This window comes from Agelaius tricolor, unplaced genomic scaffold (assembly GCF_023055355.1).
Source record: "Agelaius tricolor isolate 1412-34295 unplaced genomic scaffold, bAgeTri1.0.p SCAF_5, whole genome shotgun sequence".
Classification (NCBI taxonomy): domain Eukaryota; kingdom Metazoa; phylum Chordata; class Aves; order Passeriformes; family Icteridae; genus Agelaius; species Agelaius tricolor.
The window spans coordinates 5723595-5747510 of record NW_027269265.1 but is presented as its reverse complement, the minus strand read 5'-3'; the positions used below and the strand labels follow the sequence as shown (position 1 = coordinate 5747510).

At 44.2% G+C, this 23916-nt stretch overlaps 1 protein-coding gene across 1 annotated transcript; it reads left to right on the top strand.

Moving 5' to 3' along the window:
• Positions 1–4045: 4045 nt before the first annotated feature.
• On the top strand, positions 4046–23077 carry DHRS7 (dehydrogenase/reductase 7). The gene is made up of 7 exons (XM_071426222.1): positions 4046–4249; positions 9404–9556; positions 14966–15072; positions 15363–15602; positions 20612–20734; positions 22127–22342; positions 22866–23077. The coding sequence occupies exons 1-7, from the start codon at positions 4114–4116 to the stop codon at positions 22899–22901; spliced, it is 1011 nt and encodes a 336-aa protein (XP_071282323.1). The 5' UTR covers positions 4046–4113; the 3' UTR covers positions 22902–23077.
• The last annotated feature ends 839 nt before the right edge of the window (positions 23078–23916 follow it).

Here is a 23916-nt window from a genome sequence, read left to right as displayed (position 1 = left end):
ATCAGAATGTGTTTGCTGAACTTCAAAGTGCCATCTGCATCAGCCATGGGGCAAAGTACAGCAGAGCTGTCACTCCTGCTGCTGATGTGACTTTGGCTGACTTTTAAAAGCTGTTAGCAGTGATGGCCTCTTCAGAAAGTGAAAATTAGCTTCTCATGTGGAAACTAAGTTGAGGCATTATAAGGAGAAAATTTTTTTTGGTCTTCTTTGGAAATGAAGATGTTGGTCAAATCCAAGGGCTCCATTATGATGGGATCCTTTCAGAAATCATAGAATAGACTTGAATAGAAAATTCCTCAAAAATTTTCCCAACAATTCCTTAAGAATTCTCCCAGCCTAGCTCTCCCTCTCACTTGGGAGACTTCCAGGGATGGAAGAATTCTCCCTCTCACTTGGGAGACTTCCAGGGATGGAGCAGCCACAGTTTCTCTGGGTAACCTCAAGATTTACTTACCTCTCATTAAGATAAGACTAACGAGATGAGTGTATTTACTTTTTATAAGTTGTAAAACAGCAAGAATGGACATTACCTTGTAGAGGATGTTTTAAGTTTTCCAAGTGCTCTCCTTCCCAAGCTCAGGTTTACATCAAGCAGGAACTTCATGCTTGTCTCAGGGCAGGACATTAAGTCTCCACTGATAGAGACTGTGCAGGTGTTCAAATGCACAAAACCTCCCTGACTTACCCTTTTTTTTTTAACAAGAGAAATATATTTTACTCAGTTTTGCTGAAAAAGAAGGGTTGAAGCACAGAGTTGACACAATAAATTCTCACCACTAACCAATCACAAGATGCTTGTGAATTTCTCCTACTCATCTTTTCTGTGCTCAGTCCCAGCTGCTGCATTCCTGTGTCTTTGGGGATATCTGGGAAAACCCTCACTGGGAATGCACTGTGCAGCTGCAGTTTACATCCTTTTCCAGCTTTATACTGCCTGTTTGGTTGCACTGTGGCTCAAAGCTCCACAATTGTGTGTGCACCCCCTGCATGTAGCACAAGTAGGAAATGAGACCCAGAAAACAGTTTAATTACTTGCTATTTATTTATATTATTTATATTTTCTATGACATTAAGGTTCCATTACACTGTGCATTGCATTAACACAAGATAAATAGTTCTCAACTCAGTAAAACAGGAGAAAACAGAGGAATAGAAAGAATAGCTGTTACCAATAACTGTGTAACCGTGAACATTCATAGTTCTGTGACTTCCTTTATAACCTTCAGAGGCCTGTTTCTATTCTGAATTACCACAAACATTTAATTTACATTTATTAGTTTGGACATGGTTGATGACTGGGGCTATTTACAGAAACAAAGTATGGTGATGGTGTATTTTTATTTTCTGTCACCTTTCCCTTGTCATGTGTATTAGGTTTGGACTGATTTGCTGAAAAATCAGTAGGAGCCCAAAGGTTCAAAGGTAGACCATGGCTGTGTTTTGCCTCAAAAAGCTGTAATGCAAATTTTATGGTAATTCAGGAGATGATTCATGAATTCTTTGCTCACTGGTGTAGCTGGAACAGACCAAGCAGCTGCGTGTGGTAAAGAGCCACCCTGTGCTGCATCTGCTGACAGATCAGGGGCCTGAGCCTGTGAGATTTTGGGAACAGGATGTATGTCCTGTCCTACATAAGATCTGCATGCATTTGTGTCATATCTGGTGAGGAGCCAGGAATTACTGTGGGTTACCCTTCTCACAGAATCACAGAACAGTTTGGGTTGAAAGAGACCTCACAGATCATCTTGTTCCAGCCCTGCTGCCATGGGCAGGGACAGCTTCCACTATCCCAGGTTCTCCAGTTCCCATCCAAGCTGGCCTGGAACACTGCCAGGGATGGGGCAGCCACAGGTTCTGTGGGCAACCTGTGCCAGGATCTCACCACCCTCACAGGGAAGGATTTCTTCCTAATATCAAATCCAAACTTACCCTCCTTTAGCTTAAGGCCATTCTTGCTTGTCCTATCACTGTATGTCCTCGTAAAAAGTCCCTCTCCAGCCTCTTTTGCATTTATACCTCCTCTTGTGAAATTCTTTGGTACATCAGGGCAGTAAGAACAGAGTTTTTTCACCTCTGCACATAAGCACTAACAAATCTGTTATTAAGAACTGTCCATGAGTGACATGATGACCAGAAATGCCGCAGTCCCTGGTGTTTTTAGTACTTGGGGGTATCCACCACCACGAATTTTGGAGCCCAAGGTCTGAAACTTTGGCCAGTGTGGGTACATGTGAGAACTGGGTTTGCACTCACAGGTGGGGAAGCAGGAGGCATGTCCAAGGGCAGCATTCCTGCAGGAACCTGGCCGGGAAAGGATGTGACCTGTTGTGCTGGGCTGACTCTATGATGCTTTTATCCCCAATCATCTTGTCCTGTTGATGCAGAATAATAAGATTTGCACCTTTAAGACTTGTTCCAGAGAGTGAAGGGGGCAGAGAAGAAGCAGCAGTTTGTTTTCAGACACTGCACTCACTCCTCCACATTCCTGCTCCTGGACTGTGTTGTCTGCAGATGGACAGACAGAGGGACAGAGCTCTCCTTTGTTTTAGTTAGTTTAGCTAGCTGAGGCAAAGAAGTTCCCTTAACTGTAGGGTTTTTTTTTTTTTTCCCTTTTCTTTAGACCTGTTTAAACCTGCTCTAAACTAAACACCAAAAAAAAACCACCAGCAACTCACACCTGTAGCCCACCGGGCTGGGCCTGAGCCACAGTGCTTCCAGCACCAAAAAGACTGATAAGAATCTGAGTAAGCTGAGCTGCAACCCAGAAAAGAAACTTTCTGAGTTTGTCATCTCTTTTAGAGCAACAAAAAATTTTATTCTTTAATAAACAAGTTTTTTTTTCCCACTTTTCTCAAAAAAAAAAAAAAATTTCTCCTAGACCAGTTAAGGAAAGAAACCAATTAAATCTACTTTCCTGTGAAAATGCCAATCACTTGTTTTTAAAATTTTAAAAGTTTAATAGTAATAAAATGGTTATAAAAATAGTAATACAATTAGATTAATAATAATTTGGACAATTTGAATTAGGACAATATGAGACAATAAGAATGAAGAGTTACAGATGTCCGGGTACCTTTTTCTGGGCAGCATGAGCCCGAAAAAGGATGCACGTTAACAGAGGATTAACCCTTAAAAGCAACAGCCTGTTGCATATTCATACATCTCATACATGATGCTTAAATTCCAGTCAAATACAGGATTCTGTCTGGTCATCTCAACTTCTTCCTCTGAATCCTAACAGCGCCTTCGAGGTGGGAAGAAGTTTGTTTCTCCTGATAATGGAGCATTAAATTCTTTTTCTCTGAAAGATTCAGGTCTTCTGTGGCTGCTATCTCGCTGTGAGTCCTTTCTTTAAAAAAAAGTATCCTACATAGCATAGTTTCTATTTTAACATTTTTTTATAACCTAAAGCTATATTTAACACAGTACTTAAGAGAATTAATACAGCATTACTTTCTAAGACAACACATATAAATATTCATTTTAATATTTGCGAAAAGCCAATCATAAAATACATGCATTTTCACACTTCCTAAAAAAACCCCTTTAAAAAGTTCTCTCCAAAATTTACCCTAAACCAAAACAACTACACCTGGGACTGGGGGGGGTCACAGGGGCTGGAGGTGACTGCAGCTGGACTGGAAGCCCTCGGAGAGCTCCAGAGAGAAAAGGAATCGCCGGTGTCTCGCAGGCACAGCCAGGAGGAAAACGGGAAACTGTTTTTTGTTCTCGGAGCAGCGCTCGGTCTCTGCACACCGAAGCCAAGCCCTGGATGCTATCCCGCTGCCCGGGACGTGCGGTGGGCAGCGGGGAAAGGTCGGGCAGCCCTGGGGGCACGGCCAGGAGGGGAAACAAAGCGGTTCCGCTCCCAGAGCCCGGCCTTCACCCCCGGCGGCACGCTCGGCCTGTGCCCCACGGAGCCCGCGCTTATCGCCGCAGCCTTGGCGGCCGCGGGGCCCGGCGGGGAGCGACGGCGAAGGGACGGACGGGGGTGGAAGGGAAGGGAGGGAGGGAGGGAGGCGGGGAGGAGGGGAGGAGGCCGGCGCTGGCTGCGGGCAGCGGGGCGGCTCCCGATAAAGGGGCGCCGTGAGGGTGGGCCGCGGTGCGCTGGCCATGGCGTGGGGGTGCGCGCTGTGCCTGGCGCTGGCCGGAGGGGCCCTCCTGGCGCTGCTGGTGCAGCTGCTGCGATGGCTGAGGGCCGACGGGGACCTCACGCTGCTCTGGGCCGAGAGGTGGGGGAAGAAGCCAGGTAATGTCACCCGCCGGGCGGCGCTCGGGAAAGGGGGCGGCGGGGAGCACAGCGGTGCTGGTGGCATCGGCTGTCCCGTGCGGTTGTCATAAATATACTCCAAAAGTGTAATTTACCTGCATAAAGTGAGGCAGAGTAGAAATTTTCTAAGGTAGAAATCCGTTTTAATTTAGGTAGAATGTACATCTTTAAGTTAAGTATGCAGCTTGCTGTGTAGTCTGATTGCAAAGAGGCTGAGCTCAGAAAAGCTGCTTCAGTGAAAGACAGAGATAAGGAAGGGAGAGATAGAGACAGAAACTGCCGTGAGAGCAGGTCAACCTGACCTAAGAATTCTTTCTGGTAAAGAAAAAACTACTGACAAATGTCACGCAAAATTCGTAAAAATAAATATGTATGAACCTGTTGTGAAATTGTATGCGTATGTATTTGAGAAGAAGATAAAAAAAAGGACCCGATGTTCCCAGAAGTACACATGTCATTTTAAAGAAACGATTCCCACATGCGTCCAGTGCTGTAATAAACATACCAGCTTCACAAACGTTGTAGAGTTTTGTTTATCTCTGCAAAACAAAGGTGCCGTGGTGCCCCTCGTGCTGGCAAAGCAGCTCTCAAAAAGTCACTTCGGGAGCTCCCGTGGGTCGAGGGCTGGTTCCTTTGGGCCAGAACTGTTTGTTTTGCAGTTTCTGGGCAGGTTCCCAGTCCTGGCAGGGCCCCACGGGGCAGCTGAGCACGGGGACAGTGTGGGAGGAAGGCTGGGGAAGGGATGGGGTGCCTGGCCCGTGTGGCCGGGATGAGTGGCTTTGGAGCCTATTTAGCTGCTGCTCCAGCCTGTTCTGCGATCTTCAAGCTGATATTGCTTTCCCAGGGCTGTGGGCAATGAAGTAAACATGAGTATGGTTAATGCTGGGGCTGACAGGGTTTCCTGTTCCGTGGATTGTGCTCTGAACGGCTCCAGGGAGCAGCCCCGGCACGGGATGCTGATGGGGACTGTCCCTGCATCTCTGAAAGGTTCTGTGCTCACCTGGGGGACAAAGCTTCAGTGAAACATTGTCAGACAGGCACTTTCAGTTCTTGCTCCCGTTGAGCTTTCTATTCTGACTGCGAGTCTCCCTATTTCTGGACCTAGAAACCTAGAAATCATAGGTTTTGTTTGCTTCATAGAGACTCTTGGTCAGAAAAGGCACAAATTTGTGAATATCCCCCCTTAGTTTAGCCTGCTGGGGTGATTTGTGCCTGCTGTGAGCCGCTGGCTGTGGGTGCTTTAGGTGGAGACTGGGGACAGAAGGTGGGATGAGAGGCACTTATAAGGTATCCCATGTGGGAATTGAAATTGAATATCCCATGTGGGAATTGAAATTGAATATCCCATGTGGGAACTGAAATGGGTTGTAGGGTTGAGCTAGGGAGACGGGACTGCATGGAATGAAGGTGGACCAGGAGTGGTGGAGTGAAGGTTTGAGCTTGGGACCATGGTTCCTTAGGGGATGGTGCTGCAGGTGAAGTTTGGTGTGAGGAACAGCTGGAGAGAAGAGTAGGACAAACTTGAGGCATCCTTGAGACATCTCCTGCTCTCAGTAGGAGTTCCCTGCAAGTGTGCATCCTTTTCTGTTCTCCATTAGATGGACTAGCACAAGTAATAAAGCTCTAAGAAATACTGCATTTAAATCAGTGTGAACAATCTCTCAGCTGTTTAGGTACTCAGCCCAAACTTTTTATCAACTCCATCAGAACATTCCCTTGCTGTAACAAAACTGCAAAAAACCTTAGTGTGTGGACTTTGCAAAGAGCATGGAAAGAATCAGGGCAGAGAAGTAAGATAAATCTTGACTTCTTGACTAATGCAAGCAGAATTGAAGTTTTGTCCTGAAGGATCTATGTGCAATATGCATCAAGATCTAGGAGCTCTCTTGGGCAGACAAAGTGTTATTTGAATGTAGCCTTCAGAATTATTGAAGGCCTGGAAACCCTTTAAGTAGTCTAAAAATTCACATGCAAATACCAGTGTAGTGTAATTTTATGATGGGGTTGTTTTAACATGTAATATAAAAAGAATCAGGCAAAAATTCATCAACATAAGAGGTCAGCAATGTTTTGGCCACCTCCCCTTTCCCCCCAGCCTCTGTGCTTGTTATTAAGTAAAATATTTAACTGAAATGGTACCATTTAACAAACCAGGCAGGAAAACAGAAGAGACAAACATAGAAAAGTTGTTTCATCAAATAACTTCTCCCTTTTCCTTCTCCCCATATTGGGCATGTAGTGTAGGATGCCTAGGTAAATAATGTGTGGATCCCTTAATTTTTAATTAAAGGGTTGTTAGAGCTATCACTCTTGCAGTCATTATTTTGTGTGATCACTTCTACAACATTATTATGGCTGTTGAAGTTCTTGGAGATGAATGTATTTAGCAGAAAGTGGACTGATCTCCTGTGTTTCTTGTGCTATAAATTACAATTACAAAGAAAGGCCTTAATATAGGTAAGACTTGTTCCAATCCAGTGATTCAATTTTATAGGGAAATTTGACTTTTGGATTTATTCATTGGCAGGTGCTGGATTGCTTCCCATCCTCTGAATACGTGTGTGATCAGGACAGAAGGAGTTTTGGGTGCTGGATGCCTTTCCTTCTGTGTTGTGTTTTTCTGAGTGCATAGAAGTCACCCTAAACCCTGTGCTTTTCACAGGCAGCTTAATATTATCAAGCTAAGGGTGAACCTTCCATGAACATGAACCTTCCATGTCTGAAAGCCTTGCTCTTAAATTTAAGAATAATGGTATGATCCTTTAGGGCTCTGGGGTAGATGTTCTGTTTTAAACTTCCCCACTTCTAATAATTTTCCTGAAAGTAATGACCTGGCAGCCTTGTGCTATAAGAGCTGTGAAATGTTGGAAAAAACTCTAAGCAGAACTACAAAACAACTTTTTGGGTTGCTTGCAGTGCTAGTCAGTTCAGGCTCTCATTTGTTATGCCTTGTAGCACAGGAGTTAATGGTTAGTAATGGCATCATCTACTTTTATTTTTTAATTTGGCATGGTTAATTTTTAAACTTATTTCCAGCAACAACAGGACATTTATTCTGGAGCAAAGTTGATGGTTTGGTACTGGTTCTGCACCACCAGCATTTGAGATTTCCCATTGTGTTAACTCTCAGCAGCTCAGTGCTTGGTAAAGATCAGCTCTGGGGAATTGGTGGGAAAACTCTCCTTATCTCAGTTAATTATTCTGTTCACAGAACAAGATCCTGAATAACTGCTGAGAAGCTGCCCAAGACAGGTTGGGAACAGGGAAACTAAGTGGTAGGAGGAGGAAGCCCATTTGTTTTCAGTAGCAAGAGGAATGAGTGTGGTAAGCAGGGCTGAAATTACATTCATGTGTTGTTTTGAAATTACATTCATGTGTTTTGTTTGTGTAGTGTTTGTCTGCCTGGGTTTTCAGGAAAAAAATGTTGTAGGAGAGGCAAACTCCTGAGTTTATTGTGTTTAATTCAATAAATTTGGAATATGTTGGAATAAAACTGTAGGGAAAGGGTGTGGATAAGCTTTACAGACAACAGCCATTTGTTCTAATGATGAACACAGTGGATATTTCTGCAACTTCAACAGAATCTCTTTCCACATCCCTAGTTCATAACCTTAGAATACATCTCTCCCTTGGGAAGTGACTCCTGTTGCTGTTGTTAGTGTTTTTAGAAACAAGAAACTCCAAACAACCCCAAGCCACAAAAGCCTGGGTTTAGGAGGGATTTTTTTGGCTGAAATGCAGTCAGCTTAAGAGAAGACAAATAATACTTACTGCCAGCTCCACAAAGTCAAGCTGAGCTCTGACAGCCAGTTTTGAGTGCTCACTGCTTTTGTCTGAAGGGTTTTGGTGCTGGTCTCTTTGTGGGATTTGTGTCATTAGGACTCCAAAAGTAGAAATTTGAAACACGGTGTGGTGTAGAGAGAACCAGGAACTGATTATTGGAGAGAGCAGGAAGTAGAAGCAGTGTCAGCCACAGTGAAAAAGAGTATTTTTTTCTAAATTAAATTAGTGCTTAAATTTCAGTGAGCTGAAAAATGCTACTCTGAGCCTTTTCAGAATGGAACTGGCTTTAAGTCTCAGGAACTGCATTTGGCTCTGATATTTAAATTATGCCTTGAAATCTTTCTTGGTTGGCTAGATGTTGGAATGCACAAACTTGAGAAACAGAGGGAAGAGCTCCTGTCAGCAGTGCTCTGAGTGAGTCAGATTTTCCCCAAGACTGATATTCACTGTGGCTGATCTTGAGGAACACAGACACGTGTCAGGCAACGATTCCTTCTGGAAAGTGCTCTGACACTTGTGATCTTTCATCCCTTAATCATGTTCTGGAATTAACTGAGTGATTTTTCAGCCATCTGTGGTATTGGATGATTTTGGATGTAGGTCTGGAGGGCAAAGGCTTTTCCCAGTGCCCAGGTGTACCATGGAGTGGGGATGGTTGTAGACAAGTGGGAACAGGCATTATCAGCAGAGCTGTGAACAGAGCAAGATGCTCTTAATTTTACTGCAGGTTAAAAAAGCGTGTCAGGGCAGGAGCTGGGGAATCCAGGTGTGAATTTACACCTTGGGAACTCTGTGTACTGTGCCCTGGCCAGTGCAGGAGCTAACCTGCAGCAGATCCTAAACAAAGAGGATGGAAACCCATTTTTTGTGATTAGTTGTCTTTCTGTTCAGAGAATTTTACTCAGTCAGCAATTACCCTGGAACATTTTTTGGGATGAGACATTATTTGGAAAGAATTGGTTAGGCTTTTGTTTGTATTTGCAGTACAGTAACTGTTTCCTGTCAATTCCAAGAATTTTCTTTCCCTTTTTCCTCTGAAACTGTTTTTGATGAGGTTAGTGGAATTTTTATGTGTGGATGGCCTGCAGAAATGCAATCAGATTCCTTCCCTCAGGTAAATAACTCGTGTTTATTCAGATCAGCCTTGGAACAAAGTTCAAATGGCAACAGAACAACTATGAACAATTTCACAACTGCATGTGACTAAAACATAAAGAAGTCAGCATTCTGTAACACCCCCCAAAATGAGCATATTTCTTAAAAACAGCACCAGATTCCACCCCTGCAGTGAGTTAGATGCTTATCCTAGCATTGGCAATGTGTGAACTGCTGTCTTGGTTCTTTTGCTAGAACATGAACTGCGTGGCAAGGTTGTCTGGGTGACGGGAGCCTCGAGTGGCATTGGAGAAGAGCTGTCTTACCAGCTGGCAAAGCTGGGAGCCTTGCTTGCCATCTCTGCCAGGAGGGAGGATGAGCTGCAGAGAGTGAAAAAGAAATGCCTTCGTAAGTACAACCTGGCACTCCATGCCAGCAGTTCCACCCTGGCTGGGCTGGGATTGCCACAGGAACACTAACCCACATATCACCAGAATAAATTTAATGAGGAAATTCAACTTTGTACAGAGCTGGTATCTTCTTTTTGTAGAGTGAGAAGCCTTTGTATAGACACGCATTTCAACTTCCTACATAAGGCACTGTTACCTAAAAATCTCGTTATCAGTTGCAAGTGCTCTTGTAAGGTATTAGATTAAGAAATGGAATAAAAACTGTGGGGAATGGAGGAAACAATCCCAGGGGTATCATCCTGTAAAGAACCAAACCACCTAGCTGCTTGCTGCTAAGAAATATTCTTTCTTCAGGTTTGTGCATGTTACAGGCAGAGAGAAAACTGACTTTGCTCTTTGGAAAAGACTAATAAAAATGTTCAGAAAAAGTTGTTCTAAGAATGTGGAAGGAGGAGGATCTCCTGTAATCAAGAAGAAAAATGGTGGAGCAAAATTTTTAACTATTCCAGTTATCTTCCAGTTAGTTTTCATATGCCTGATGACTCAATGATCTGGCTTCATTCCTCCTGTTTCTCTTTTTCCCTCCTGTTTTCTGGCTTGGCAGCAAGAGGAATAGGCAGTTAATTCACACTGATAGATAGAAGGTTTGAACATGATTAACATTATGCGTTTTTTCAGACTATTTATCCTCTATAGCTCAGGATGGAGTATTTTATGTGGAATGTGTTATCACACCAAGAGTTCAGTCTTAGCACTGTTGACAGAATGTCCACAGTCTACTTGGAATGTGTGCTAGAGAATAATCAGATGTTTTTCTTGGATTAGCACCTAGACATGTCTAGAAAGCTGAAAGTTGCAGCAGCCTACTCAGAAAAGCTTTCAAGGAACTTTCAAAAATGCACAACTCCTTTTATCCTGGTTTTATTTTCTGAGGGCTCCAAAAAGCAGTCACCTGAAGAGTCTGATATTTAAAAAGAGGCAGGGGACATGTGATGACAGTGTGGTGAAGTGGCAATTGTGACAAAATCCCAGTGCTGTGTGATGCAATGGTCAGCAGAAATCTGCAACGCCGTTTGCGTCCGCGGCTGTTTGTTGTGATTGCAAAATTGATGACATGAGGCAGGCTGGCAGCAGCTGCAATCCTGGATGGGCACTTTCAGGAAATACCTGTGGAGTGTGCTAAGGAATATTCAGAAATACTATTTCAAGTCATGTGGGCTAAGAGCATTGATTTACCTGAGGTGATTTCTGTTGCCCTGATTTAAGTTTTTCGAAGCCTTCTGATGTTTACATTCTTGTAACAAACTTTCTCACACACTTTCCGTAAATAACTTATTGTTTTGCATTCTTTTATGGAGGAGGAGAAATTTGATGGACTGCTGGTTTGTCCAGTGTCATTGGAGAGGTGGCACTGTCACCCTCCAATCCACTGTCACTTTTGGAAATCTGTAAATGTTGGAGTCAGAAATTAAAGGTGCTCTTTACCTTGGGAGAGCTGTGTGTGCATCGTGTTATTTCGTGTCCTATAGTGAAAGATTTCTGCCTCTGCCAACTTCCACTGGCCCTGTGAACGTCTGATCTGTGCCACACATATCCTTGGAAGTCTTATTTAGCCCTGTGCTTTGCAAATGTTTGCTCATGAACTTTGCTTTAACTGGAGGTCTGATTAGTAGGAATATTGGAAACTCTTCAGTGACACAGGAACATAACCAGGGCAGGAAGTGACAGGACAAGGGGGAATGGCTTTAAACTGACAGAAACCAAGTTTGGATTAGATATTTGGAAGAAATTCTTTCTTTTGAGGCTGGTGAGGCCCTGGGACAGGTTACCCAGAGTGGCTGTGGCTGTGCCATCCCTGGCAGCATCCAAGGCCAGGATGGATGATTCTTTGAGCAACCTGACCTCTCCATGGCAGGGGTTTAGAATGAGGTGACATTTAAGGTCCCTTCCAACCTAAACTATTCTATGATAGTTCCTGTTTTCTACAGCCAGCTTCTATGTCCTGTCATAGGTGTGAAAATCTGCATTTTAATTAATGGAGCTTAATGAGGTTTGTCAAACTATTCTTTGAACTTGTTAAGGTGCCTCTGCATGGCAGTCCAGCCCTGCAGCAGGACTGCTCCTCTGAACCTGATGTTAAATCAAAATTTTATGAAAATCTGTGGGTTTTTTCCCATCATCTGGGTCATTAGCAAAGATATTCCAACATATTGATCATGGAGGGATGCCACAGCTGATCACAAAAAGCAATTGAGTTGGTCAGGCAGTATATGGCCATGCTAAATCCACGGTGGGTTTTCCCACACACCTTCTTGTCCTTCACTTCCTTGGAAATTGCTTTCAGGAGGAATTGCCATGTCATTTTCCCAAGGACTGAGGTTAGGCTTTGTGGCATTTGTTTTCTTGCTGTCCCTGGGGTGCTACTCCACCTAGAAAATTCCAGAAAGGAGGGACATTGGTCAGCTCTTGTAAATCACAGATGCAGATTTTGCCCTGCTTGTAGGTGCATTTTGTCCCTAATTTGTCTGACTCTGGTAGTGTTTCTTTCCCCAGAGTGTAGCCTCAGGAGTGTGGGAGACCTGAGAGGAGATCTTGCCAGAGAAGACTGGGGCAAAGAAGGCATTGAGTACCTCAGGTTTTTCTGTGCATTTCATCATTTCTTCCTCACCATCCCTGTCCAGCTGTGAGCTCACCCTGCCTTTGGCCTCCCTTTTGTTGCTGTTGCACCTGAGAAGCCTTTGCTGCCTGTCACGTTCCTCAACTCCAGTGGAAATTTCAGTTTCAGCTCCGCCTGGGTGTTGCTCTCCCTGATTCCATCTCTGCATGCTTGTCCATGTGCTTCCTGGGTGGCCTGTGCCTGCTTCCACCTGCATGTTTTCACTTGGCAGCTGAGTTCAGGACTGTCCTGTAAGGTTTGAGTGGGGTGGGTGAAGCCTGAGCAGCAATGTGCAACATCAGTGTGAATTTGGCTGATTTATGGGGCATAACTGGAGCTCATGTGCTGCAACACGCCCGCTGAAGAGCTTGGACACTGCAGCAACTGAGCTGTGTCAGAAACAAGCACATATATCTTGTTCAAAGTTTAGTGACACCACCCTGTGGTACAGGTTTGTGCATTCTACACTGCTTAAAAGCTGAGGGGGAGAAAGAGAGAGTGAGGGAGAGGTAATCCCTGTTGAGTCATGCATATGCCAATTCAACACTTCACTGCACTTGGACATGAGGGAGAGAAAACAACTTGTATAACTCACTCAGCTCCTGCAAGAGGCTTCTCTATTTCCCCCAACCACTCTTTCTTTTCTCAGAAATGTTGTAGGCTGTTTTCTCTCAAAAATCCTAAAAAGAAAAAAAAGTAGGAGGAGATGTTTCTCTGTTTGGCAAAGGTCAAATATGATTTAATTATGGATAGGCCAAATGAGTGACAGGCAACCATAAGTTCAAGAATTATACAGTAATTGAGGTTGAAATGGACCCCAGGAGGTCATGTTGATTAGCCCCTGCTGAAAGCTCAGCCTCTGTTGAAGGGCATTTATACAAGGGAGAAAGAAAAGAAAGAAGAGGAAATGCAGAAGAGCTGGAAAATACTACTCTGAGCTATGGTGTTTAACATGTTATGAGAAACTGCTACCTGGGATTAACATGTATTGAAAAGAGTTGCTGATCTGAAATCCAAGCAATGAACTTTAAATTAAGGTCTCCCACTTGGGACCAAGTGTTTTTTCTGGATTTCATAATTGTTCCCTTAAAAACCTCACTTTGGCAGCAGGCAAGAGGAGCAGTGGAATATTAGGGTTTGTAGGTAAAAGCAACAAGGAGCACCATTCTGGCAGTGCAGAAATTGGGACCTTCTGCACCAGGCACAGTGCTGGTCATCAGCCAGAAAAACAATGGCACAGTGAATGGGAGAAGGGGTTCAGAAAAGGGTAACAGGAATAGGTTTTGTAAAAGCTGTCTGAGGAGTGCCTGCAGTAAGGACCCCTCACCCTAGAAAGAACTAAGGAAGCTGCTGGAGATGCACAGTTTGAATGTGGAAATCCTGTTCAAGGTTTCTGGTTTAAAGTTTCCTGATGTCAGACATTTCTAACATCTTATAAAAGAGCACTTCCTTCCTTACCAGCAGCCTGTGTCTCTTGCTCTGCTCTTTCCTTTCTCCCCTGTGTAGATTTCATGGCTGGGCTGGCCCTGTGGTCTTGTTAACCCATGGCAGAAATATCCACACCCCAGCAGGTACCAGCTGTGCCAATCTGCTTCAGGCAGCACAGGCAGAGGTGTGCCCCTGAGAGGGCAGCTTCAACTACATTTTACTGCTGTATTTCTGGAAGAAATGGAGGAGAAAATGCACATGGAGCAATAAATGGAAACATTGCTAACATTAAGCCAGACAGTTTGGTTTATTATTTATTTATTTAACCAGTGGCTTAAATACTAATGACCTTTGAACAGAGGCAACTTGTGGGTTTAAGTAACCTCTTTATTTCTATATCACTGTTAAGACAAAGTTCAACTTGCTCTATATTTGCAAGAAGTAGTAATTAAAAAGTCAAAGCTTGGGGCTCTGAAGAGGGAAGCTGCTTAAAGGGGAGCAACCACACCTAGATGAGGTTAGGAATTGATTTAGGAAAAAAAATTAGCCCTAACAAAGTAATAGAAATCATGTAAAAATTCTTGTTAGATGTAGTTTAAAAAAAGCTTGAAATGATGAAGATTTTGTTTTTGTGAGTCATCTGCCCCAAAACCCCAGGGTAACAAATCACTGCTCAAGAAATGCCTTCTGTGGAAAAGGTCAGTTGTTCTGAAGAGACAGTGGGGGAAAAACGTGACAAAAAGGCTGGAACTTGATGGCAGCTGATTTTTATTTCAGGGCATGGATATGTTAAAAGCTGTCAGTTAAACAAAAGCCATTTACCTCCTCCCAAAAAATCCCCAAAATTCAGCTTCTATAGGCTTTACCTCATAGCTGCTCAGGTTTGTATGCTGTGTTTTGGGTGTGAATTGTACAAGTCCTGTTGTCAGGAATAAACATGCTTGACCTGTTGACATCCCTGTCAGGGCCCCCAATATGCTTCTGAATCCCCCAGTGAAAAGTTTCAGCTGGATTTTACTCCTAACTATTGCAATTTATTTGGAGAAGTGAAACTTCTGTATTGTGCTACAAAGTCTGTTTATAAAGTCAGGCTTTTCACATACAAAAACATAGTGGAAAAAAACATTTGGCAGGAACAGATTAAAAATAGATTCTGTGTGGGGGTCAAAATGAAAACAAAGCAAGCATTTTATTTCCAGCTTGATGTTATGGTTTCTTAGTGTCTTCTTTGTGAAAATGTGGTGTTGAAAAGCATATTATGTTTCCCACAGTTCTGACTTTGGGAATCTTATCAGCTCCCATTCCCTTATGGTTGTTTTTTAGAGATTAGCAGCCTGAGTGAAAATGATATCCTAGTTCTGCGTCTCGACCTGACTGACAGATCCTCTCATGAAGCTGCCACCAACAGTGTGCTCAAGCACTTTGGCAAGGTAAGATGTGCTTCTGGGGTTAAACTTTTATTTCTTTGTCTCCTGCACCTGCATTTATGCTCATATGTCACTGTATGATAAATTCAGAAGTGTCTATACCTTTCTTCAGCATTAAACTTGCCAAAAAGTACCTGCATTTTTATCCCTTCTCTTGCTTGCTTCTGGTTTTCAGCAACAAACAAATAATCACTGGTCCTTCCCAAGGACTAAACTGAACTGAATTGCCTGAGGAAGCACAAATATTAAAGGGAATTGTGTTCATATTAATTTATCTTCTCATCTCTCTGGAGATTGATGTTCTGGTCAACAACGGTGGGCGCTCACAGCGCTCCCTGTTCGTGGACACCAACCTGGATGTCTACAATGCCATCATTGAGCTCAACTACCTGGGCACCATCTCCCTGACAAAGTATGTCCTGAACCACATGATCCAGAGGAAGAAAGGGAAGATTGTCACTGTCAGCAGTGTGATGGGCATCATGGGAGCTCCTCTTGCCACTGGCTACTGTGCCAGCAAGCACGCGCTGCAGGTGAGTTTCAGGCTGGAAGTTAATTAAGCTAATTAAGAGGACCAGTGCCAGTGCTGCAGCAGAGGGCTTTGTTCTGTGCAGAAAACACAAGTCTCACCTGAAATTTCACACAGCATATGCAACATGCTCAGGTACTGGAAGTTCCTTTAGAATTAATTTGCTCTGAAATGTGAAATAGCTCCCACTGTTGATTTTTTTCCCCTGACTGGAATGCAAGTGCCAGATTAGTTGGTTCTAACCATTACATGGTTAAATTTCAGTGTGAAATTCCACAAAACCTCAGCCTCTGCCCTTCAGGTGAGGGAATACCTCTATGAGAGCATTATTCTGTTGTATACAGAGCCCTAAAGTTCTCAATTATTTTAGGGAGAGTCACTGGTGAGAGTTTTACAACTTGAGGAGATTTTTAGGGCAGTGAAATGAGAACAGTGAGTGGTAAGGCAGACTGCTCAGAGAAATGAGAGCTCCTGATCCATCTGGGAGCAGCTGAAAGACTCTGCCCAAGAGTTGTGTCTTTCTGTGGTGTGAAGAGCTGGCAGCTCCAGTGCCATAGGAAGTTACCTTCTGCCTGACACTTAGCACTCAACATTGCCTGGAAAAAGTTTTTGAAAGCAGTGTCACTGGAGTAGAAAAACATAAAAGAGGAGTTCAGAAAACTTTCTGCCTGTATCATTGAGGAATCTCTTGTTTAACTTGTAAATTTGTTTGGGCATATTTGTCTTTCACCACTGTTTGGCCTCCTGCTAATGTACATCTTGATGTCAGTAAAACAAACTTCAGCTGTGCTCAGTGGTGGTTTAAAATCTGGCAGCTTCTTACTCCCTGCTGCATTTCAGCACGTGAACAGAACAAACAACTGCTTAAGCCAAGGGATCAATATCTTTTTGACAATTTGACCAGCAACAACAAAAATGTAACAAGTGGCTGACACTGCAAAGCCTCTTGAAAATATAAGATGTAGAATATGGTGACAGATCTCTGCTAAAAAACATATTCAGTTAGTGATGGGGAGAGATCTGCTGCTTTTCCCTGGAGTGGCAATGCTGGAATTGCCCATTACAGGCCAGCTTTTGGGTTAAGCCTGGTAGATTAAAATTAGAAGAATGCAATGAGCAGAAGCCTGACTTCCCTTCATGCTCTTTTATTTATTAAATGTTCTTTCAGTTGAATTATCTTTGGGTGTGGTGCAGCTGGGCTAAGCATGGCTAATTAATTGCAGAGCACGAGGAATTCATGTGTTGCTTTAAAAATACTCAGAATTTTCAATCTCATGTTAAGATTGAGAGCACAGATAAAGCTTTAAAGAGATAGTTTACTAAAATTAATTGAAATAAACTGACTGAACTGCTTCTATCTTTATTAGCTTCTACCTCTACTCAATAACTAGGCCAGACTCCAAACCTCCTTCCTTATTTCTTTCCCAGTAAGTCTAGAAAGACTAATTGCAGGTGTTGAAACAGGACTTGCAATATTGGTTTTGGAAATACTCTGCCTGAGAGTGTTTGATCAGTCTGGAGTTACAGCTAGATGAGGGCATGAAGCCCCCAAAAACAAGAAAAAACTTTTTTAAAGAACAAACTTCACCAGGGCAGTTCAGATAAAGGAATTCTGTAGGAATGGCAGAATTCCTTAGCCCTGTAGCCCATTTCTGATGGTGACCAAAAAGAAATAGAGACTGGAAGAAGGGAGGGGAAAAATAAGCCAAAGCAAAAAGTAGTGCTTTTCCTGTTCAGGTTTCCCAGCATGTATCCACCTGTCCTGTATTGTAAGGTCTTCTTGAAGGTTGTGTTTTGGCCACCAGTTATTAAATATGTGAGCCCATCTGACATGGATTTGTCTGTTGTGTTTTTTGGCTTGTTTTGGTATTTTTTAATTCATGCCTTGAAGTCTATCACAACTGACACACTTAATGCTGCAAAGTTAATTACACCTCTTTTTGAAAAAATCCTTCCTTTTACTTGGTTTTGTTTGGTTTTGGTTTTTTTGGTTTTTTTTCTTGTTGTTGGTTTTTTTTCTTGTGGGTTTTTCCCTTGCTTTTTTTTTCCTTGCTTTTTTTTCTTGTTGGGTTTTTTTTCTTGTGTTTTTTTTTTTCTTGTTGTGTATTTTTTTCTTGTTGTGTTTCTTTTTCTTTTTTTTCTTTCTTGTTGGTTTTTTGGTTTGGGTTTATTTTTGGGGTTTAAAAAAATTCCTTTAAATGGCAGTTGTAGGAGGAAGGAAGGAATTCTGCCTGGAATTAGAATCTGTCCTAGAAACAATCATGCTTTGATTCCTGCCAACTGGAATTCTTCATAACAATGTTCTTCTGATGAAATTACCCTTTATTCCAGTGCTGGGAGTGCTGTTAGAGCATGAGTCAAGCCCACAGGAGTCTGCATCTGCCTGGTGCAGTTTTCCTCCTGGAGGGATGATGCTCATGGAGCTCCTGTGCCATTCACCAGCTGTAATTCATCTGCTTGGTGCCATGGATCAGGAATGGTGGCCTTCAAAATGTTCCTTCATCAGGAACTTGTCTCAGCACATGGACTGGGCAGCAGCAGCTCCTCTCTCTGTTCACTGTCTGGTTTTTAGTGGAATTTCTTCACTCTGGGCTTGGTGGAAACACTCAGGTTCTTCCTCTTGCACTGGAGTTCCTTTACTGCTCCCAAACCTGGGTCTGGCCCTGCCTGAATTTCAATAAGAGGAAGCCCTTATTTTTCTTGCTGAGGAATTTAATGCTTCTCTTCTGGGAGGAAGCAGAGGAATTTCATACCAGCTATCTTTGAATATCAAGGATAAGTGCTGGAATTAAAAAACCATGTCCCCAGAGGGGACTGAGTCTGTGTGAGATTCTGGTTTTCAGGAGGCCCTTGGCAGTGTGCCTCAGCCAGGATTTAGGGTGGGTGAGTGTCCTGGCCCTCCTGGGTTGCTGGTGAGGCTGTGCCACTTGTCTGGTGGAGCTGCAGCACGAGGGAAGGATGAGGGACAGCAGAATGGCTGCAGAGCAGGACCAGGAGCTTGCTGGCACCTCTGGCTACTTGCATTTCATGTTTACAGGCTGTGCAGCCTTTAATGGAACCACCCTGGCAGTGCCCTGGAGCTGCCTGCTGCTGCTCTGTGCCTCTGTGTGGCTGCTCAAGTGCCCAGTTTTAGGTACAGCTTGGATCCCAGGAGCCTCCCAGCATCTGAGCAGGTGGAGGAGCTTTGTCAAAAGTGACTGAGCCGGGCTCTGGCTTCCCTTCCATCCCAGCATTCCCAGACAAATGCTCTTCCACCTCCCTGGCTCCTGGAAGTGCATCTTGAGTGTGTTCCCTTCAGACAAAATGGGAGCCAGTTCTGTTCCTCACCTCCAAGGGGCAGGGAGTGGTGGGCAAGTGGGGGTCTGTGTGCCTTTTTAGGTGTGATTTTGTGTGCCTTTTTAGGTGGGATTTTGTGTGCCTTTTTAGGTGTGATTTTGTGTGCCTTTTTAGGTGTGATTTCATGTGCCTTTTTAGGTGGGATTGATTTTATCCTCAGCTGGACTGAGTCCCCACCTTTGTGACAGCACTGCACAACCTGGGGGTTTGGGGATTTTCTGGAACAAGTGGGCTCAGGGTCCCTCAGGGAAGGAAGGGGATGGGGAAAGTGCAGGTTGGGATGTAGGATTAGCCTGGAGTGCTGGATAAAACTGCCCTGCTTGTGCACACGAGGGTGGGGGAACCAGGGGAGGGCCTGGATTTTTAAACCAAAACTGCTGGGTGTCCAGGAGCAGATTCCCATCTGTCCAGGAGCACATCAGTTTCCAGTATTAGGATTTAATCCTCTCCAGGCTTTGCTGACATGCTGTGAAGATCCAGCCCCAGATCTGGGGCCTGTGGGTACTCACAATTTTAAATTCTTGCTCAGTGTTTTTAGGAACTGAACTGCAAAGCCTGTATGGAATCCATCAATTGGAATTAGCCAGCAGCCACTGGGAAACTGGAGCCCCTGCTGTTGGTCAGAGTGTGCTGCTCCTTGCTGAGCTTTGGTGGCTTGTCCCAGCTGCTGGTTCTGTGTCACCACAGGCCCAGATCTGACTGGTTTTAGTCTCTGTTGCTGCTCAGGGAAGAGCTCTGGGGCAGCCAGCCCTCCTCCCAAGCTGGATGGGAGTAAAGTGATAAAATTTTACTAGAGTGGGAGAAGTTTATCAGCCTGTGCTCACTCTGTGTCTCTGCTGTGACACAGAATTATGTGTTGGAATAGATACAGGGGGCTGCTGGTAGCCAGGCCAAAGATAAGACATGATGGTGTGGTGGCTAAATCATCCTCCAGAGTGCTTGACCACAGCTTTGGTGCAATGCACCCTTCTGAACTGGCCATGTTTCCCATAATAGTTGCTGTCTAAATATGCATTGCTACAGAGATTCAGAAAACCTTGTATTCTCTTAGCTTACAGAAAAGAAGTACTCACAATTTTTGTAATTTTGGTTTAACTTGGATACACTGGTAGCATATTCCTGAGCTGAAATAAGATTTGTATCTATGTGACTGACAATTTCAAACTCTGTAGCAAATTCAGTGCTGCAAATTAACCCCCTGAAGCATCAGGGTGCATTTTTGACTTTGCTATGTGAAAATTTTCATCCTTTTCTTACATAAACCAGTGTCATTTACTTCATAGAAACTGTATAAACTCTTTACTGTCATCCCAAACAGCAATTGACCTGCAAAAGGTAATTTCCATGATATTGCAATACTTAGGATTGGTGGCATTTCCATTGCCAAACAGTAGGGCTTGTCCTCAGTACAGGGACAGCAGAATTTGGCTGTAGTTTAGAGAAATTACTGGGTATTTGATGAGGATGGATTCCTCACTGGTTTATAGATCAATGTCTGTAACTGCTGCTAAAATGCTAAATTAGCCATTGAGTGTGAAAAGTCAAAGAAAATTGAAGGAATTGCTTGTAGTGGAATCTTGTTATCTTTACAGTATAAATTTGTATGATAAGATGTCATCAGCTAAACCTTGCAGAAAACATGGGAAAGGAAGATTTAACTCTATTTTTGTCTTCTAGGGGTTCTTTAATTCTCTGAGGACTGAGCTGACTGACTACCCTGAGATAAGCATAATCCAAATCTGCCCAGGGCCTGTGCAGTCCCAGATCATCCAAAATGTCTTTACTGAGAATCTTGCAAAGGTAAGGACTCAGTTCTGCTGTGACAAACCCAACTTCTGCTGTGGGGCCAGTGATCCTTTTGTGGGGTATTTTGTCTGGTTTTGTCCTCCCTGCAAACACTAACCTCGTCTTCTTACCAAGAAATGCTCTCTGAGTGGTGCAGAACTGTGTATATCTTGTAATTCTTGGTGGCATCAAGTTTGATAATTGCTATTCCTTCTCTCTTCCAACACAAACAACCCAAGTAAAGTAAAATGTGCTGTACAGCCCCTGTGCTGCAGTTCTGGGGGGGAAAGCCAGGATTTTCTGGAGACAGTTCTGCTGGGGAGTGCTGTCCTTGCTGCACAGGTAGGGTTTTGTTTGCCCTGGTCACGCTGTGCCCTGCTGGGTGACGCTGCTGGCACAGCCCTGGCTCAGCTGACACGAGCTGTGCATTCCTTTCCTGTTAGGGATTGTTCCAGGAGGAAAAGCAAAACCTTCCAACTGCACAATGGCTTTTAGTAAAGGCTGTCTGACAAAGCAGCTGGCAAAAATTGCTACTGTGATACATCAAACTGTAATCTGCCCTAAATTCAATCGATTTCAAGCTCAGGATGACCCACCAGTGAGGGGGAGGGGATCTCCCATTGTTGAATCGAGTTCTGGAACGATTTTTGTGTTGCAAAACTTCTGACTTACGCGAAAGAAAAAATGTACTTTTTGAACAATGGTGAAAGTTGCAAAACACATTCCTCAGATTTCGGTGTGGCAGAAGACCAGGGAGGAGGAGCAAATCTAGATCAGGACTGCTTCTGCCCTGTGAAACAGAAGGACAGATTGCTAGAGTAGCCTGTTATTGCTGAGTGAAATGTGCACAAGTTCACAGGGCTGTGGTTTGTGTTCACTAAATAATGCAGTGACAAGACAGGCTGATGTCCCTGCTCCAAAGCTGCTGCTCTCTTGGTTGAGATGGAGAGAACTGGCAGGAATATTTAAGTTTATGGGGAATGTGACCTCACCTACTCACTTGGGTACTTGAGTAACTTGTAGTGTAAAATGGGGCAGGCACAGCTGGGAACTGGGGAGTTCCCATTCCTCAGAGCTGCAGATGGGGGAATTTGTTCAACAATCCCCATCAAGTGGAAGCCCTGCTGAAGCAGAATAGAGCTTGGAGATGCATTTTTGTTAACCTTTGACCCATCAGTAGAGGTATTAATTAAAAGGGTTAAAATTTGACCAAAAGGAAGGTGCAAAGTGTTCCCACACTGAAAACCAGAGGATAGTGAGGGATGTGTTCCCCTCCCCAGTCTCTGGGCGAGTTCTTGTGGGGGAACAAGGAGGAATATATCTGTGGCATGGAGTGTGTCCCTTTTCCTCCCTCTGTCAGTGCCAGGGCTGCAGTTCTGACCCCTCCCTGCTCTGTGCCCCCCTCAGTCCATCGAGAACAGCGGGGACCAGTCCCACAAGATGCCCACGGATCGCTGTGCCCGCCTCACCCTGGTGAGCGTGGCCAACGACGTGAAGGAGGCCTGGATCAGCGACCACCCCTACCTGGCCGTGTGCTACCTGTGGCAGTACGCGCCCACCTGGGCCTGGTGGCTCATGAACAGGATGGGCAAGAGGAGGATTCAGAACTTCAAGAGTGGAATTGTGAGTGTGCAGAGTGCCCCTCTCCCCCCCTGCTTGCTTGTTGCACTCTGCTGTGGGAATGTTTGTTGGGATTGCGTTGCTCCTCAGGCACATTTAGAGCCCTGATGTGCGGGGCAGGATCATTGCTTAAGACTTTTGGGATGGAAATTGTTGCAGTTATCCACAGTGTGTACATTTATTGACCCCATATGACATAAATTAAATGCATATATGACAGTAAGAATGGGCTGTAGACCCATTGGAGAAGCTCTTCTGAGAGCAGGGAAAGGGTGACTGAGCCTGTGTCTCACCCAAGGAGCTTGGGGACACGTGGAGAGCTGAAGTACAGCTCCACAAAAGCACCTCAAGTAAATAATCAAGTACAGGAAATAGAAAAGTAAGGGTGGCACATGCAGCTTAAAACTTTGTGCTTTAACCCTCTAACTGCCCATGGTCACAAGCTGTTTCAAAGGAAGTCTTTCACTCACAGTGTTGTTTTTAACACAGGGTGGGGAAATACTGATTTGATCTCCTCTCTCCCCAGGATGCTGATGCCTCCTATTCAAGGAAGAGGAAGTAAGGACGAGTGTGTAAGAAATCCTGCTGTACTTGGGCTAAGGCTGAGAAACTTTTCATATTGCATGACTGCAAACAACAGCTTTTTTTTTGGTTTTGTTATGTCTCTGTCATCCTGTAACTTGACAGATCTACCAAGCTGATGACATACTTGACTAAATAAAAATCTCTTTCTAAACACACCTGTTTCATGTCAAATTCCCACAGGCTGAATTTTTAAGCTTACAAGGACTCAAACACATGAGAGGCTGGGCTGCTGCTCTAACCAGGCAAATACCTGGTGAGCAACCTAAAATGATAGACCCCAGGATCCTGCTTCCCTCACTTTCATTCTTAATTCACGTTGATTAACAAAACCCCACAAGAAGAAGGCTGTGGTATAGAGGGTAAGGGTGTCTGGTCTGTGCTTGGGATGTGTTCCTGGAGCAAAATGTGTGTTCAGGGCTAAATCCTTTCATTTCTGACACAACATCAGGACTTACCTTCTGGCCCCTTTCTCAGCTCTGCTGCCCTTACACTGCCCTGTGTGTGAGCAACATAGATCACAATCTAAAGCAAGAGGTGTTGGGAAGAACTAAATAAAGCTCTGCACACACCTGGTTAGAAAACAGAGGTCACAAGGTATAACAGTGGGTCCCAAGCTCAGTCCCACTGCTGAGAGCAGGATGCCATCAGTAATCCCAACAGCAGCCTGTGAGCACAGACAAGGCCAGGGTTGAAGGTGCTCCAATTCCTGAATTCCAGATAAATCAAAGAAATGCTCCAAACCGAACAAACCAGCTGAACAGGAGCACTCAGCTGCACAGGTCTGAGACACAACAAAAGCTTTATCTCCTGTTTCTGCCAAAAGCAAGATACAGACAGGTTTAAGGGTGAGGGTGCTGTGCCAAGGGGCTCTGTGAGAAGTGACTGCAGGGGACAGGATGTGGCAGGGCAGCACAGCCCAGCTCCATGTTCCTGTGCTCCAGCAGGAACTCTGCCCATTGCCAATTGTGCTGCTCCATCTGGTGCCAATCAGG